Raw genomic sequence first — 19,290 nt, 5'->3', positions numbered from 1 at the left:
AACCTTTGCTTAGAGGCCATGTCCACCGCCCAATGCCGTAGCCAAAGAAGACGGCGAGCCGCCACTGCTACTGCCATGTGTTTAGCCGAAGCTCTGACAATATCATAAAGGGCGTCAGCAAGAAAGGACAAGGCCGACTCCATCCGCGGAGCCACATCTGAAAAGGGCTCCGCTCCATCACCGGGCTGTTCCACTGCCTGTTGCAACCAAGCCAGGCAGGCTCTAGCAGCATAACAACTGCATGCAGACGCCTGAATAGTGAGACCTGCAAGTTCAAATGACCATTTAAGTGCTGATTCCAGTCTATGGTCTTGAATATCCTTCAGGGCAACACCTCCTTCAACAGGGAGGGTAGTTCTCTTTGTCACAGCTGTGACTAGGGCATCCACTTTAGGCATAGCAAAGCGAGCCATATGCTCCTCACTCAGAGGGTATAATTGCCCCATAGCCCTGGAAACTTTCAACGGTCCCTCGGGGTCAGCCCATTGAGTCGAAATAAGCTCTTGGATGGAATCATGCAAAGGAAAGGCTTGAGCAGACTTTTTGGTACTAGCCATCCTAGGATTCACAGAGGAGGCTGAGCCACTGTCAGGGTCCTCAATAGAGAGAGCCTGCAGGGTATCAGAAATAAGCGCTGGCAGCTCATCACGGTGGAAAATCCTCACCGCGGAGGGATCGTCTAGATCCTGAGTCACTTCTGCACCAGACTCTGGCTCCTCAGACCATGAAGGCCTGCCAGAGTCCTCCGAATCCTCACAGCCCGACCACGGGGGGGAAAATGGAGGTGCAGCACTCTCTGAAGGGGAATGAGCCCTTCTGCGCTTCATATTCTGCCAATTATCAGGGAATAACGCCTCAGAGGGCATACCCAGGCTAGAATCCACCGGGGGGGGGGGGGGGCATAAGAAGAGGCCCCTGCAGGGCTTTGTGGGAGAGCTCTTTTAAGCATGTATGCTTTATGCATTAATAAGACAAAATCAGGGGAGAAAAACTCACCCTGGGCACCCGGATCTCTGCCGAGGCTAGTAGCTCTCATATCAGCCTCACTCCGAGGCCTCCCCCCGGGCTCAGGACTCTCCATCTCAGCGGAGGTCGCGCCATGTGGTAAATTCAAAATGGCGTCCGCTGCCAGCTCAGAGTGCGAAGAATCGTCGCTCGCCATGCTCGGGCCGGCTCTAACGTCTGTACAGCACGATTTACAGAGCCCCGCTGCTGATCTGCGCTTGCCAAACTTGGAACAGCGCTTTACATTCTCTGCAGCCATCGCCGAAAACGGCGGTAAAATTCAAAATGGCGGTTCGTGCCAAAATCGCCCCAATCACGGGCCCACCCCGGAGGAGTCAGAAAACACTCTTACCTCACTGGACCGAATATCACAGCTCCGGTCCCACAGAAAAAGGCAAGGAAAAACCTCTGTTCCTTTTTTTTTTTTTTTTTTTTTTTTTTAACGTTGCGAGGAAAGCAGAGGTAAATAGAAACTCCAGAGGCTCAGGTGAGTGGGAAAGGCAGGGAAAGGGCGAACCTATGTGCCTGCATCCACTGTTGGTGGGGAAGGACAGGGAAAGTTAAGCAATGTGTCCACATCCACGGAGGTATGGGTAAGGCAGGGAAAGGGCGAACCTATGTGCCTTTAAAGTGAAGCTGCTATAGCCTCCAACACCCCGGCTAACAACTGGCAAGCCAGGAGCCACCTCCAGGCAGATTTTTGATGCAGCTCGAAGATGCTACAACCACTCTGCTAGGGGAGATAGAGATTACTGAAGAGAGGCAGTGGAACAAGCTGGTATGAGGCACTGAAAAAAGTATGCTCTCTATCTCCCTCTGCTGGTTGATGGACACAACCCATCTGTAATGGCTGCATCTGCTTGATGACAAGGAACTTACTTTTTATGCATGAGTGTGGTATGGCAAAGGGAATGTTTTTGGTGTTGGCCCAGGCAGCGCCTTATTGCTACTGCTGCTGCGAAGAGCTGAGTTTAAAAGGACTTGGGGGGGGGGGGGGAAACTAAGGGAGTGTCAGGTTTGTGAGTTCTTTGTACCAAATGGAGCACTGCTGAGTGCGAGGATACACACCCTGACTCTGCTTGGCAGTCGAGCAACCCCGAGGTTCACCTGCGGTGACTGCCGTTCCCCGGGGGTTGAGCCCCCAGGTGCAGGCGGCCAACAGGAGTTACGTAGAGAGAAGATGAGAGGGGCGCTGAGGAAACCACCCGGAGGAGAGTAGAGGGGAGTGGCCCGGGTACAGGCAACAGTCCAACAGGCAGGCAGCTGGCAGAGGAGAGATCCAGGTACAAGCAAGGTCTTACAGGCAGGTAGCAGACGAGAGAGTAATCTGGGTACAAGAAAGGTCAAGAACCAGGAACACAGGCAGAACGCAGTGAAGATAAACGCTTACCAACTAGAAGCTGAAGCAATAAGGCAGAGGGAAAGCTCTCCAGAAATAGTGCAGGTGTCTGACGTCAGCAGGAACCGAGAGGAGAGCTTGTTATAGGTCAGGAAGGCAGTGAGGGGAGGAGAGCAGGAGTCCACCCGCGGGATCAATGGTCCCCAGGGCGACGTAGGCGACCTCGGGCAAGTGCACAGTGCTGGAGAAGTCTGCGGGGGAGAGCAGTACTGTCCCAGAGTGCTGGATCTGTCATGGCGGCGAGTGTCCCCGCGCTGCCGGAGAGCCCCGCCAATGAGGAGGTGAGGGGTGTGACAGGGAGGGAGGAAGAGAGAGAGAGAAAGAGAGAGGGAGGGAGGCGTGTGGACTCGCGGGGGGTGGAGGGGAAGGGGTTGGGCAGGTAGACAATGCACCCAGAGTGGACTGCCCCACTACCCAGCCTTTGGTACACTACTGGCTAAAGAATTACAGCTCTGTACAAAAGTTTTGGGACTTCTCTCTCTGTTAAAATAAAATAAATAGCAATTATGCATTACCATTTGCAGAATGATACTATATTTAACTTTGCTCCTCAAACACTGTGTGCAATTCTGGTCACTGCATCTCAAAAAACATATAACAGATTTAGAAAAAGTATAGAGAAGGGCAACAAAAATGATAAAGGGGATGAGATGATTTTCCTATGAGGAAAGGCTAAACAGACTAGGGCTCTTCAGCTTGGAGAAGAGACGGCTGAGGGGAGATATGATAGAGGTCTATAAAATACTGAGTGGAGTCAAACAGGTAGACGTGAAACGCTTGTTTACTCTTTCCATAAATACAAGGACTTGGGGACACACAATGAAGCTATTAAGTAGTAAATTTAAAACAAATCAGAGAAAATATTTCTTCACACGATGTGTAACTATACTCTGGAATTAATTTCCAGAGAATGTGGTAAAAGCAGTTACCTTAGCAGGGTTTAAAAAAAAGTTTGGTCCACTTTCTAAAACTTTCTAAAAGAAAAGCCATAAGTAGCATAAAATCTGTTTTACTCTTTTGGGATCTTGCTAGGTACTTGGACCAGGACTGGCCACTGTTGGAAACAGGATACTGGGTTTCAGCGGCGTACCAAGGGCGGGGCGGTGGGGAAGGTCCGCCCCGGGTGCACGCTGCTGGGGGAGTGCAGAGAGCAGCCGCACGTCCCGGGGCAGAGGGAGCAGGGAGCCAGCGGAGCAGAGAGCCGTGCGGCTGCTCCCAGCAGCTAAAAAGGCACCGGGGGGGGGGGGGGGGGTTGATGCGCCGGGGGGGGGGGGGCGCATCGGCGATCTGCCCCAGGTGGCAGCTGACCCAGGATCGTCACTGCTGGGTTTGATGGACTTTCGAGCTGTCCCAGTATGGCAATGCTCTTGTTTTTATGTCAGTTACTATCCCATTCAGGGATTCATTGACACAATTTGATCAGGGGTCACTCCTGCTGTTAAGGCAAATGATTTTGTACACGCACAACATATACTTATTCTTGTTGAGAAGATTTGATAAGAATTCACGTTTATATCTTGGATTAAATTATGGTGGTTTTTTAAGACCAATGATAGAGAACTGTGAGCTGTTTGTGGATTATAGATGTCTACCTAATTGCAGGTTCGCCTGCTTTTTCGGTTAGGTAAGTCAGTCACAGACAACTGAGGTCTTTTTCCTCCTTTTTAAAGAAACATATGAGAATAAAAAAATATAAAACAAAACACATAGAAAGTAACTATGCAAGAGGACATTTATGAAATGTTATAAAGACTGTGTGGATATATAACCATTATATATTATTGATTTCACATTCTGGAGTACATTTGAAGTGTTATTGATCCACTATTTACATTTTTGGTGTGTGTGCTCTTTTATAGTGGTTCTCCTTTCAGGTGCTAATTTAGAAATTAATACCTGGCCATTATTGTCATAAATGGAAAAACAGCTTTTTTCCAGCCGTCCTAAGAGATGGTCCCCACAGTAACATAGTAGATGATGGCAGATAAAGACCCGCATGGTCCATCCAGTCTGCCCAATAAGGCAGCCAGAGCCACAACTGCCATTTCATGCAGGTTATACTCCTTGATGATCAAATACTGGCACCACAAATAGGGCAGTCAAACAATACTTGATTAAACCCACAGTCCAACAATATTGCAAACTAACAATATTTTATTCACTATCAACCTTAAGGTGTTTTCCCTTACCCCTCAGTTATACGTTCACATCACACAGTATGAGCGTAACACATGCCTACTTGTTCTTGATCTGTCCGCTCTACCCTCGAGTCACAGACTGTAGAAGTCTGCCTGACACTGTTACTAGTTCCTGGTAATGCTGCTGGCTGATGCATGGACTTTGGAATATTGTATGCTACATGAACAGGCTTTCTAAACTCTCAACATGCATCTCTTTCATATTCTTTTCCATACCAGCAGCCAATCTCTTCTTTTTTCGCTTCTTTCGCGGTGCAACATCTGGTAACTCAGGAGTGAGGGGCTCCCTGCTTTCGGATGGCCGACGGACACTTGTCTGCACTATCTCTTCTAAGATGGGAGAGAGAAAAAGGGAGTAATGTTAAATCAGCAGTGCCAAAAGGAACAATTTTCCTAGAACATAGAATATTCTTGGTTCTTTCTGTGCAATCTGAGTTTTCATCAGGATTAGCTGTTCTTGACAACTCATTTTATCTCCTGAAATGAGCCCATGTTCACACATTATACAGCATCAGTAGGCATGGTGACCTGCATATAGGGACACACACACAGACAGCAAAAGGCTTCTTTCAACACAAGCAAGCAAAGGCAGAGCGAAGGTGGCACCAAAGAAGGAGCTAGATGATGTGTAGGTCATGCAAAAGTTTCATTCAAACATCCAATGGACTTTTTCAACAAAACCCATAACTAACAGCAATAACACACTAATTTCCATTTCAACACACATATTTGAAAAGAGGATCCCGAAAGCAAATATATACAGTGGGGGAAATAAGTATTTGATCCCTTGCTGATTTTGTAAGTTTGCCCACTGACAAAGACATGAGCAGCCCATAATTGAAGGGTAGGTTATTGGTAACAGTGAGAGATAGCACATCACAAATTAAATCCGGAAAATCACATTGTGGAAAGTATATGAATTTATTTGCATTCTGCAGAGGGAAATAAGTATTTAATCCCTCTGGCAAACAAGACCTAATACTTGGTGGCAAAACCCTTGTTGGCAAGCACAGCGGTCAGACGTCTTCTGTAGTTGATGATGAGGTTTGCACACATGTCAGGAGGAATTTTGGTCCACTCCTCTTTGCAGATCATCTCTAAATCATTAAGAGTTCTGGGCTGTCGCTTGGCAACTCGCAGCTTCAGCTCCCTCCATAAGTTTTCAATGGGATTAAGGTCTGGTGACTGGCTAGGCCACTCCATGACCCTAATGTGCTTCTTCCTGAGCCACTCCTTTGTTGCCTTGGCTGTATGTTTTGGGTCATTGTCGTGCTGGAAGACCCAGCCACGACCCATTTTAAGGCCCTGGCGGAGGGAAGGAGGTTGTCACTCAGAATTGTACGGTACATGGCCCCATCCATTCTCCCATTGATGCGGTGAAGTAGTCCTGTGCCCTTAGCAGAGAAACACCCCCAAAACATAACATTTCCACCTCCATGCTTGACAGTGGGGACGGTGTTCTTTGGGTCATAGGCAGCATTTCTCTTCCTCCAAACACGGCGAGTTGAGTTCATGCCAAAGAGCTCAATTTTTGTCTCATCTGACCACAGCACCTTCTCCCAATCACTCTCGGCATCATCCAGGTGTTCACTGGCAAACTTCAGACGGGCCGTCACATGTGCCTTCCGGAGCAGGGGGACCTTGCGGGCACTGCAGGATTGCAATCCGTTATGTCGTAATGTGTTACCAATGGTTTTCGTGGTGACAGTGGTCCCAGCTGCCTTGAGATCATTGACAAGTTCCCCCCTTGTAGTTGTAGGCTGATTTCTAACCTTCCTCATGATCAAGGATACCCCACGAGGTGAGATTTTGCGTGGAGCCCCAGATCTTTGTCGATTGACAGTCATTTTGTACTTCTTCCATTTTCTTACTATGGCACCAACAGTTGTCTCCTTCTCGCCCAGCGTCTTACTGATGGTTTTGTAGCCCATTCCAGCCTTGTGCAGGTGTATGATCTTGTCCCTGATATCCTTAGACAGCTCCTTGCTCTTGGCCATTTTGTAGAGGTTAGAGTCTGACTGATTCACTGAGTCTGTGGACAGGTGTCTTTCATACAGGTGACCATTGCCGACAGCTGTCTGTCATGCAGGTAACGAGTTGATTTGGAGCATCTACCTGGTCTGTAGGGGCCAGATCTCTTACTGGTTGGTGGGGGATCAAATACTTATTTCCCTCTGCAGAATGCAAATAAATTCATATACTTTCCACAATGTGATTTTCCGGATTTAATTTGTGATGTGCTATCTCTCACTGTTACCAATAACCTACCCTTCAATTATGGGCTGCTCATGTCTTTGTCAGTGGGCAAACTTACAAAATCAGCAAGGGATCAAATACTTATTTCCCCCACTGTACTGAAAGTAATCAATTATCTTTTACTAGCTAAAAAAATAGAGGGATAAGGCAAAAAAGAATGCAGGAAAAAAAAATTCAAGTAACATTTCCTAAAGATATGCGCTGAATCTCGGACAGATTCTGGACCCACAAGATGTTTGGATAAAAAGTCAGGAGCTCTGCAAATCTTCCAAATCTAGCATGCAACCTCAGCATCCCCTTACCTAGTGTACTGCTTGTCCTGGGCTTTTTCTTTCTTGGCCGACTCAATGGAATCTCAGCTATAAAACATGGGGAAAAGCCATAATATCAGACTTCTCCTTGGAATAAAAAAAAATAAAACCTAGATTCTATTAAAGGGTAATATTTTATTTCCTATTACATTGCCTGATTCTTGGATTTGATTTCCTGTGTTGTGGAAATTATATATTTCCTCTATTTTATTGCATTATTTTTTATTGTATTATTTTTTTCATTATTTTCTTTATATCCTAGGTGGATGGTGATATGTTTTCAAAGCACTTAGACTTACAAAGTTCCATAGGCTACTATCAGGCTCATTTTCGAAAGAGAAGGACGTCCATCTTTCGACGTAAATCGAAACATGGATGTCCTTCTCACAGATAAGTCCAAATCGGTATAAATGAAAGTCGATTTTGGACGTCTCCAATTGCAGTCTCTCGCAAGGATGTCCAAATTTCAAGGGGGCGTGCCAGAGGCGTAGCGAAGGCGGGACTTGGGCATGCCTAACACTTGGATGTCTTTGACCCATAATCGAAAAAAGCAAGGACGTCCCTGATGAACACTTGGACGTTTTCACCCAGATGTGCTTTTTTTACAAATGAGGCACAAAAAGGTGCCCAAAATGACCAGATGACCACCAGAGAGAATCGGGGATGACCTCCCGTTACTCCCCCTGTGGTCACTAACCCCCCCTCCCCTCAAAAAACATCTTTAAAAATATTTTGTGCCAGCCTCTATGCCAGCCTCAGATGTCAAACTGAGGTCCATGACAGCACATGAAGGTCCCAGGAGCAGTTTTAGTGGGTACTGCAGTGCACTTCAGACAGGCGGACCCAGGCCCATACCCCCCTACCTGTTACATTTGTGGAGGAAACAGTGAGCTCTCCAAAACCCACCACAAACCCACTGTACTCATATATAGGTGCCCCCCTTCACCTGTAAGGGCTATGGTAGTGGTGTACAGTTGTGGGTAGTGGGTTTTGGGGGGGGCTCAGCACACAAGGTAAGGGAGCTATGTTCTTGGGAGCATTTTAAGAAGTCCACTGCAGTGCCCCCTAGGGTGCCCGGTTGGTGTCTTGGCATGTCAGGGGGACCAGTGCACTACAAAAATGCTGGCTCCTCCCACGTCCAAATGGCTTGCATTTGGATGTTTTTGATATGGACATCTTTGGTTTCGAAAATCATCAAAAGTCAGAAACGTCCAAATCCAAGAACGTCCAAATTTAAGGATTTGGACATCTCTGATGGTATTTTTGAAACGAAAGATGGATGTCCATCTTTTTTTGAAAATACGGTTTTCCCCGCCCCTGGATTTCGACGTTTTGCAAAGACGTCCAAATCGCAACTTGGATGTTTTTTTCAAAAATGCCCCTCTATGTAACTTTGTAAGTGCTTTGAAAATACGTCTCTAAATGTTTCAAACTGAATTAAGGTAGAACTATTTTGCCAGTAGAAGACTAGTGTTGAGGTGGCAATGTCTGGCATGGACGCCCTCCAGAAAGAAAGAGCAGGGAATATTTTCTATAGCTCTGCCTAAGGAAAACAAGAGAGCTATTTTACACTCCAAGATATGCAGGGTTGCTTTAGGAGTTTTAAGTAAGGTTTAGGAAAAAAGGCTGATAGAGAAGTGAACTAGTTTAAATGAAAAATTGATAGTACTTTAAGGAAGAAATTTTAAAATGCATATGCCAAACTGCTGTTTAGAAAATAAATTTTGTGTATGGTACGTCATTAATATCTGAAAGTCACAGATTCTTCATGACAGAAGTGACTGCTATGAGAACTACCTCCAGGGATAGATTTACTTGACATGCTAGGTCTGAATGGTTTGAAAAAGAGGTCTCAAGAGTTGCATGAGAACCACGCTGAGATCCTAAGACATTGTAGGTCATTTAACAGCCCACTTTACAAGGAATAGGCTTTCAAAACCTGACACATGAGGAAGTGAAGATCAGTGGCGTTCCTAGGGGGGCGGACACCCAGGGCAGCGCCCCCCCCCCCCGATGCAGCGCGGAACCCCCCCCCCCCGGGTGCATGCCGCTGGGGGGGGGGGGGGGTGCCGCAACGCGCGCCTGCTCAGAGTTCCCTGACTTCGCGCGTTCGCTGCAGCTCCCTCTGACCCGGAACAGGAAGTAACCTGAACTAAGAGAACTAAGAGCAGGCGCGCGCCGCAGCACCCCCCAGCGGCGTGCACCCGGGGCGGACCGCCCCCACCTTGGTACGCCACTGGTGAAGATACTGATTTTCACTACAGTAAACTGATATTGGACTAAGTAGAACTCTTAAGCTTTTCTTTTAGTTATGATTTTGAAAAGATGGAGAAGAACATCATGAAGGCATGCTGAGAAAGGACCTGTCACTGTTGCTAAGAAATCTGCCCTTGAGAGTATTTGCTTTCTGTGGCACCTGGTCATCTTCCTGTGGAATTATCCAGTTCTGCCTTTCTGAACATCTGTTACCACCATATTGCCACATTCATGCAACTCTGCAAGTTAGACCCCCGCCCTTGCGGGTTTCTGCTTGCTCTGCAGCGTCCCAATAGCTCATGAGCCTTTGAGCAACACTGGAGTTCAAGTCAGAGTCACAGGCCTGTAAGTGTTTCTCTCATTTTGGATCCTGAACCAAAGTCAGGCCTGGGACCAAATAATAATAATATTCAATGTACAGAAGAAAAGGCTCAATAGTGGAGTCCCCTACATTCTGTACTGGGACCTATGCAATTTAACATTTTCATAAATGACCTGGAGAAAGGAGCAACAAGGGAGGTGATCATACTTGAAGATAAAACAAAATTATTCAAAGTTGTTACAGTGACAGAGAATTGTAAGAGTTTACAGAAGGATCCTGTAAGACTAAGAGTCTGGGACCTCCGAGTGGTGGGGGAAGACCCACCATTTAAATGGATAACATCTATAATATGGAGTAGGGATCCTTGATGAGATCCACAGTGTTGCATCTTATTGCCAAGGTTTTCCCCTGTGCAAAGGGCATCAGTCAGCCTGTGATGCAAATTCTCTCTCATACCTGAGGCTCTGAGCAAAGCCATTCTTTGGGCTCATATGGACTGCGAGATCCTCTGGCTGCTGTGTTAAAAATTGTCACCTCATAGCACCAGTGAGCATGTGCGGTTACTCACACATGCTCATTAGAGGCTAAACGTTTACTAGCTACAGCTAGGGGATCATCTGAGTCTCAGTGCTGTTGATGATGATATCCCACATTTGGGACCAACTTTTCTGCATGCTTACGGACAAAATATATTTCTTACCATACAGAATCCTAGTATGCAGCTCTGTTTCAAGCAGCTATGTGTTCACATGTGTGAGAGAGAATAGATTAACAGTTTCTTCCATTTCTATGCCAATATTATACTCCTTCTGTGAATAGCCACAAATCTAGACCACTATTTCAGCCATTTGGATATAACCATCATCTTAGTATGCTAGTAATATCCATTCGGATCAACAAAATAATTCTAAATTGTAAATACAGCGTCTGCAAAGTCAGTCAAAAGAAAAATTAAATAATTTACCTTGGGTTATACTTCAGATCCAAATAATTTCCATTACAGAATCCATAAAAAGAAAGAGGGGGAAAAGAAATAGTTTGCACTTAATAAGAAGTCATTACTAGCAACAAGACCAAAACTCAGCTAATTTCTCATGTAAAGTTAAAAATGATTTTCCTGTTATGATTCTTTAATGGTTCAGGGCACACTAGTGGGTACCTTGCAGATGAACTTTGGGACAACTGAATGCTAGCACCACAATAGCAGAAAACTGCATAGAAAGTCAGGAAGAGGTGTCACTGTACAATAGAAATCAGCACATTTACAATCTGAATTGTCTGTCAAAAGCATTAAGTAAAACTTTGAGTTCAATTAATCCTACTTCTTTCTTGGTCACTTATAACAGAATCAAGAATGTACATAAATATGCTAGTACTATGGGAGCTGGGAAGTTTCTTGTGTCTTACCTTGGGATTAGTGGAAGAGAACGGGGTGGTGGGTACTGAAAAAGAAATGGCAGAAAGGTTCAGTTACTGCACAGTTAAATCACTGTCCCCAGATGGCTACACACCATCTCAATGAAAGCGGTATCCAATTTCAATCATGAAGGTCAACAAGACTAAGAACTGGGCTTTTCAGAGCAGTGCGTCTCAACCTTTTTTCCATCAGGACACACCTGACTGTTGAAGCTCACACATGACCAGAACAGAGTTAAATATAAATATATTTAACATCCACAGAAGTCCTCCCCCTCCAACAAATGCAGGATATGTCACCATACAACTCACTATACAATATAATTATTCTAATTCAGTTGCCATCTCTGTAACACCAATACGGATGCCATCCAGCACCAGGTATATTGTGAAATAGCCTAAACTAAACAGAGAATGTGTCACTGACCCTATAAATAAAAGCATAATCAATCCCAATAAATAAAAGCACAATCAATATAAAATAAACATTAAAAATATTTACTAAAACCTACAAATATACTAATCATCTACTGGATTAGGTGGGAGATAAATAAGAAGCATATGTAAGGGCAAAGAAGTAGAAATCCAGAACAGTATCGCTTCAGTCATGGTAGGGAAAACAATGAAAGCTGAGAAATAGGAATATCATTAGAGGCCAGAAGAGCAGTGCCTCCGTCCCTCCTCCCACAAGCCCTGGTGGAGGATAAGACTGAATAGCCCTGCAGGAGACATTGGAGTTCATTTTCAAAGCACTTAGACTTACAAAGTTCCTTAGGTTACTACTATACAACTTTGTGTATGCTTTGAAAATATGCCTCGTTAGGTACTATAATGGATCCAGAATTAAAGAAACCCATATAATGCAAGCAAACACAAATCACAAAAGCCCAGCATGAAATATCCACTAGAAAATAGGCATACGACATTGAAAACCTTACGATTTTCAGAACATGACAACAAACTAGATTCTTATGGCATCATGGGGTTTAATGTTTACTACACTTGATAAATCACCTTTCATAAAACAGAATAACCAAAGTGGTTTATAAACTAAGAATGGGAATCAGTCTAAAACAGGACACACCTAGCCAATCTGGTTTTCAGGATATCCCCAATGAATATGCATGAGCTAGACTTGCATGCACTGCCTTCATTATATGCAAATCTCTCTCAAGCATATTCATTGTGAGTATCCTGAAAACTTGACTGTCTGGATGTGTCCCGAGGACTGGGTTCAGAACCCCTGGTCTAAACAGATAATAACTGACAAAAGTCAAGGGAACGAGTGTTTTACAACAAAAAGACAACATATAGGATATCTAACACAAGTGCACTCACTACAGATTCTAATTCCAAGCCCCCCAGACACAAAAAAGGGTAAAGACATACAGGGGCCTCACAATCATGCAGGTCAATTCTATAAACTGGTGCCTAGAGGTCAAGACTGGTTCAATGGATTGTGGCGCCCTCCCCACTCATGAATTGGTGCAACCAGATGACAAGGAATACACATTTTATTATTGGCTTCAAATAAATAAACTGCTTGCAAAGCTCTTTCTAATGGAGAAAAAAAAACCTTTAAATTCCGTGCAGAAAGTTGTAGCTAAAGAGTTAAACATCGTACAGAACAAACTCACCACTTGCTTCTTTCCCATCATTCTATGGCAGTGTCTGAGACAGGTTCTGAAAGGTTTCCGTAGTCTGACAATGCTTACACTGATCCCTCTTAAACCTTTAACTAAAATAGCCCTAGGATAGTAGCCTGGGATTAGTGGGCTATAAGCAATATTATCAAGGACACAGAAGAATCTAGGCTGCACAATACTTCACACTTCCCTGTCCAAGTCTATGGCCTTTTTACATAAATGCCCTCTGCTGACCTGCATAGACTGAAATACCAGATAATACCACAGACAACTGATTTCCCAGAATACTTTGAAGCCCTTTTACTAAGCCATGATAAGCTCTACATGCGTGCAGCACATGCCCAAATGAGACTACTGCTATGCCAGCATGCTCTCCAGTGGTAATTTCAGATTTGGCGTGCGCCCATAAAGCCTGGATGAATTCATTTATTTCCTCTCACAAACGCCGTTTCCAGCGGTAACTGGCAGTTGGTACGCACAGACCGATCACTGCGTGTGTAGCATGTGAGCCCTTACCACTAGGTCAATGAGTGGCGTTAGGGGCTCAGGCCGGTTTTGGGGACGCACTGGTTTCAGGTTTACCACAAGCCCCTTTCCCGTCTCATTTTTAAAAAAGCCTTTTTTTGCAGACGCGGTAAAAACTAGCCCGGCGCGCACTCAATACATGCGCCTACACTACCACTGGCCACTTTTTACCACAGCTTAGTAAAGGACCCCTATTGGAACAAGTTGCAACCTCATCCTAGGCTAGTTATCAAAATCAGTTTATATATTTTAGAAACAGATGGCAACCCTATTTATATTATTTCCTATATATGCTACCCATCAAGCCATAAAACATAGGATTCTAAACTGGGGGACCCAAAACACTTCCAGCAGGATCTGATACAGCCCAGTTGTGGCCTTTCAGCCAAGAAAATAAGAAAATCAACAGTACAATGTAGGACAAGACCAAAGTTGGCAATGATTTTCAACACAGGCGCCTCTAGTAGATGCCTACTAATTAATCTATTTGTGGCTGTGGCCAAATAAAGCTGTGTGATCCCCGCTCCCCCCCCAGAGGTGCTGAATAATGATGCACCTATGGAGAGCCCACCCAAGTCATGTAATGTAATATGGCTCTTCTATTCTGCTAACTCCCACAAAAGTGGTTCAAAATGGGTAGCAAAAAATGAAAAATAAAAAAGTAACCAATAAATTTCTTGAATAAAAAAGGTTTCAAGTTTTTATGAAAAGAATAGTAAAAACCCAAAAACCGTAATTCTAATGGAACAGATGACCAAAAATGAGGAGCTTGATAAATGAAAGAAGCCTCAAGATAATGCTTGTAACATAGTAACATAGTAGATGATGGCAGATAAAGACCTATACGGTCCATCCAGTCTGCCCGAAGAGATAAACTCATTACATAAGGTATTAGGTGATACAACATATGTATACCTGAACTTGATTTGTCCATGCTATTTTCAGGGCAAAGACTGTAGAAGTCTGCTTGGCACTGTCCTTGTTCAAAAACTTTGAAGTTGTTATTGAAGCCCTTGATAAGCTCCATTCCAGCCCATCCAAATCTATCCAGCCATGATCAAGGCACAAACCATAGAAGTCTGCCCCGTACTGGCTTTGCTTCCCAATTACCAGTATTGTCACCTAGTCTCTGCTAAGCTTCTTTGGATCGATTCCTTCTAAACAGGATTCCTATGTGTTTATCCCATGCACTTTTGAATTTCATTATGGTTTTCATCTCCACTACCCGCCACGGTAGGGCATTCCAAGTATCCACCACCCTCTGGGTGAAAAAATACTTCCTGACATTATTCCTGAGTCCTCCTCCCTTCAACCTCAATTCATGCCCTCTAGTTCTACCACCTTGCTGTTTTTGGAAAAGTTTTGTTTGTGGATTGATACCTACCAAATATTTGAACGTCTGTATCATATCATATCACCCCTGGTTCTCCTTTCCTCCAGGCTATACAGGTTCAAGTCGCTTTTCTTTGAACTGCTCCAGTCTTTCTACATCCTTAGGAAGATACGGCCTCCAAAACTGAACACAATACTCCAAGTGGGGCCTCACCAATGCTTGTACAAGGGCATCAACACCTCCTTTCTTCTACTGCTTATATCCTTCTCTATGCAGCTTAGAATCCTTCTGGCCGTGGCCACCGCCTTGTCGCATTGTTTTGTCGCCTTCAGATTCTCAGACATCATTACGCCAAGGTGCCTCTCCTGAGCCGAGCTTACCAATCACTCACCTCCTATCCGGTACAAATTTCTTGGATTTTTGCACCCCAAGTGCATCACTCTGCACGTCTTCTCATTAAATGTTAACTGCTAGACCCTTGACCATTCTTCCAACATTTGGAGATCCCTCCTCATGGTTTCTACACCCTCCAAAGTATCCACTCTACTGGTTATCTTTGTGTCATCCGCAAAAAGGCAAACTTTTCCTTCTAACCCTCCAGCAATGTCTCTCACAAAAATATTAAACAGAATCAGCCCCAGCACCGACCTCTCAGGCACTCCAATGCTCACTTTACTTTCTTCCGAGCAGGTTCCATTTACCACCACCCTCTGTCGCCAATCAGTCAACCAGTTTTCAATCCATTTTACCACTTTGGGTCCTAAGTTCAGCCCTCTCAGCTTAGTCAGGAGTCTTCTCTGAGGGACAGTATCAGGCTTTGCTGAAATCCAAGTAGATTACATCTAGCGCATGTCCTTCATCCAGTTCTTTGGTCACCCAGTCAAAGAAGTCAATTGGATTCGTTTGGCAGGATTTTCCTTTGGTAAAGCCATGTTCCCTCGGATCCTGTAAGCTCATCTCCAGTCCTGAGAAACTTCTCCCGTCTCTAAAGATCTATTAAATAAATCCTTAAGAGGACCCACCAGGACTTCTCTGAGCTCCCTCAGTATCCTGAGATGTATCTCATCCGGCCCCATAGCTTTGTCCACTATCAGATTTTCAAGCTGCTTGTAAACGCTTTCTTCTGTGAACGGCATAATATCTATTCTCTTGGCAGCCAACCACGATCCTTCTCCAGGATTTTCTTCTGTGAACACAGAAGATAAGTATTTGTTTACCACATTCGCTTTACCCTCATCACTCTCCACATAGCTATTATCACAATCTTTCAGTCTTATAATTCCATTCCTCTATTTTCTCCTTTCCTCAATGTATCTGAAAAACATCTTGTCAATTCTCTTTACATCTTTAACCATTTTTTCTTCCACCTGCGCTTTCGCTTGCCATATTTCCTTCTTGGCTTCTTTGAGTTTAAGCTGGTAATCTCTTCCATGATCCTCGTGTTGCGTTCTTCTGTATTTCTTGAACGAAGCCTCTTTTGCCCTTATTTTTTCAGCCACCTGCTTGAAGAACCATATAGGCTTCCTGTTTCTCTTGTTTTTCTTTACTTTCCTTGTGTAAAGATCACTTGCCATACTTATAGCAGCTTTTAGCTTGGACCACTGCGCTTCCACTTCACCTGTGCCTACCTATGCCATCAGCTTCTTCTTCAGGTATTCCTCCATTTTACCACAATCAGCACATCTGAAATACAATATTTTGAGTATTGTGCATCTGCACTTTGCTTTCGCTCTTATATCAAACCATATGGTGTTATGATCACTATTGCCTAGCGGGCACCCACCTGGACACTGGAAACACTGCCTCCATTTGTGAGCACTACATCCAGCGTCAACCCTTCCCTCATGGGTTCTGTCACCATTTTTCTGAGCAAGGCACTTTAACAGGCATCCACGATCTCCCTACCTCTTTCTGATTCTGCCGATGGGACGTTCCAATTCACATCAGGCAAGTTGAAATCTCCCAGCAACAATGCTTCCCCTTTCTTACCAAGCTTATAGATATCTTCGATCAGATCCTTGTCTAGCTTCTCCATTTGTACCGGAGGTCTGTAGATAACACCTGTGTGGATACAAGTTCCATCTTCTCTTTCCAGAGCAATCCATATAGCTTCTTCCTTTCCACAGGTCCCCTGCATTTCAGCTGCTCTATTATTTTTCACATAAAGCGCCACTCCTCCACCTTGTCTGCCCTTCCTATCCTTCCTAAAAAGATTATAACCCAGTATGGTCGCATCCCATTCATGAGAGTCATTGAACCATGTCTCTGTAATAGCAACAATATCCAAGTCTTCTTCAAACATTAGGGCTTGCAAGCCTTGAACCTTTTTCTTGCACCCTAATATTTCTCCCTCTCCCCATACAGCATCTCTCCATTTCTCCCTCCCCTCCCCACTGCACCATGTTCAACATTTCCCCTCTCATCTCACCCTCCCTCCCCTGCCATGTCCAACACTTTTTTCCTCCCTCCACTCCACTGCCTTGTCCAGCATTGTTTTCCCTCTCTTGTCCTTCACCACTCCTGTTCCTCTCTCCACCCATGTAAAGCAATTTTCCCTCCCGCTCCCTCTTCTCCCCGTGCAACATCTCACTCTCCCACCCCCCTACGTGTCCAACAATTATTTCTCCACCCCGCCTAGCATTGCCTCGACTTACTCCCCCCACACCCTCCCCAAAGCCACCCAGCATTGGCATGCTGCAGAATATAAGGCTCAGGGAAGTGGCTTTCTCCACTGGCTGCTATTTCCACTAGTATTGCCCCCATCCATGGCTGGCATTCTGCAAGATTTGTTCCCTCCCTCGCTTACTATCACTTCTGGGCCGCATTTTTTATTCTACAGCAAAGCTGCGCCGGAACAGGACTCTTTGAATGCTGTGGCTGCTTCCTTCGGGCCGGACTTGCCTTTTCAGATATAACTTCCCTTTTTGGAGGAGGCGGGAAGCTGATATCTGAGAAGACGGGCCCGGCCCAAAGGAAGCAGCCACAGCATGCAAAGAGGCCCAGTCCGATGCAGCTTTGCTGTAGAATAAAACATGCGGCCCAGAAGTGACAGTAAGCGAGGGAGGGAACAAAACTAGCAGAATGCCAGCCGGGGGTGGGGGCAATACCACTGAAGCAGCAGCCGGAGGGAAAACCCGCCTCCCCCGAGCTTTATATTCTGGGCACACATGGAGTGCACTGCTGATAGGTGGGCCTGAGCTCAAAGTGGGTGGGCCCAGGCCCACCTGTGGCTACGTCCCTGATTTAGGCACACATTTTGCGTGTAAATATTAGCGCCTTTGAGAACTGCCTCCTCAGGGGGTAATTCTGCAAGGCACTGCCTAGTTATAAGCAGCAAGAAGGTGCATAAACAATGTATTTTACCCACTTGTGCACAAAAATTACTTCAATGCCAACTGGCAGAAAAGTATGTGCCACAATATGATCCTGTGCACTTTGCTGGTGATGGGCAAGTCCCTGGGCAATGTCAGGGTACAGCATGGGCACAGCAGCACACAAGTATGCATGCAACTTACAGAATAATTTATACATGTTCTAGCACAACTAAGTATAGGCATTTAAGGCACAAGATATCATGCCTTAAATGTAAGCAAGTTTTGTTGGTGTTCCTACTTCTCTTTAGCGAATAGGCTAAAAATAAGCCCACAACCAGCACCTTTAGTAGGTGCACATTATCCTCCAAGAAATCAAAAGGTTGTGAAAAAGAACACACTTTCACTTAGGTTTTATAAAAACCGAACAGTCAGAGATAATAAGTCAAACGCGTTAAGCCAGACTCCTCTCCACAAGCAACATGGGATCAAGACCGGGATCATCTCATTCTCTCCCTCTTTCCCGCTTTTCACTCCCTTCTCCCCCCTCGATTGCAAGCTCCACCCCCACTCATCCTACCTCCAAATTCATGCCTAAGGTTGCCCACCAATTTTCTTCTCCGACACCACACCCCCTTCCGCAACTTATTTCCCTTCGCCACTTTCCGTCTTGAAACAGGAAGTAGTTGCTTCAGAGGTGGGCGGGCCAGGAAAGGAAAGCAGCGGGACCTATCGTGGGCAAAGAGGTTTAATGACAGGAGACGGAGTGAACCTATCTAGTTCATTATATGGACTGAAGCCAGTAGGCGTAGCTTGCTGCCATTTTAGTAAACCCAAAGCCATAACAAACGCTATTGAAAACAACAGCGAAAGAGTTTCAGAAATAACGGACTGCCAACCTATGCGTGGTCCATCTGCAAAAAGTGTAAAGCTGTTCCAGTGGGATAGGCAGTGCCTGAAAAGAGGGCGGGCAAAAGATTTAAAAAAAAATTTTTACTTGTCAGTTTTTTAAATTTATTCTCATATCTAGATATAAATATCATGAAATAAAAATTTAATATCACTAAAACAGCTTCAAAAATTATTGTACCTGGTAGAAATAGCACGTTACTCAGTATTTTGTGCACAATTTTCTACACTGTTCTAAATCATACAGATGGCCAAATTTGAGTGAGGATGTCCTGTTTCCTGATGGGTTCATCTTAACTGTTTCTGTAATCTACCTTGGGTAGCCTGGTGTTATAAAGCTGGAATATATTGATATTAAATTGAAGTAAAATTAAACTCTCCTGTCATTGAGGCACATGGAATC

The 19,290-nt window shown here is 44.8% G+C and overlaps 1 protein-coding gene across 1 annotated transcript in view; it reads right to left on the bottom strand.

Annotated features, from left to right (window-relative positions):
• The window catches only part of TMEM237 (transmembrane protein 237), an 80,628-nt gene extending 61,986 nt beyond the window's left edge, over positions 1-18,642 (bottom strand). Inside the window, exons 1-5 of the mRNA XM_030210114.1 lie at positions 18,559-18,642; positions 11,155-11,189; positions 10,712-10,722; positions 7,161-7,217; positions 4,819-4,932 (exon numbers count right to left, since the gene is read on the bottom strand). Of these exons, the coding sequence (XP_030065974.1) occupies positions 4,819-4,932; positions 7,161-7,217; positions 10,712-10,722; positions 11,155-11,189; positions 18,559-18,570 (229 nt within the window). The 5' untranslated portion in view covers positions 18,571-18,642. The remainder of the gene's footprint in view (positions 1-4,818; positions 4,933-7,160; positions 7,218-10,711; positions 10,723-11,154; positions 11,190-18,558) is intronic.
• Positions 18,643-19,290: the final 648 nt, after the last annotated feature.

Source organism: Microcaecilia unicolor, chromosome 7, assembly GCF_901765095.1.
Source record: "Microcaecilia unicolor chromosome 7, aMicUni1.1, whole genome shotgun sequence".
Taxonomy (NCBI): Eukaryota; Metazoa; Chordata; class Amphibia; order Gymnophiona; family Siphonopidae; genus Microcaecilia; species Microcaecilia unicolor.
The sequence above is the reverse complement of the archived record's forward strand: the minus strand, read 5'-3'. Positions and strand labels throughout refer to the sequence as shown.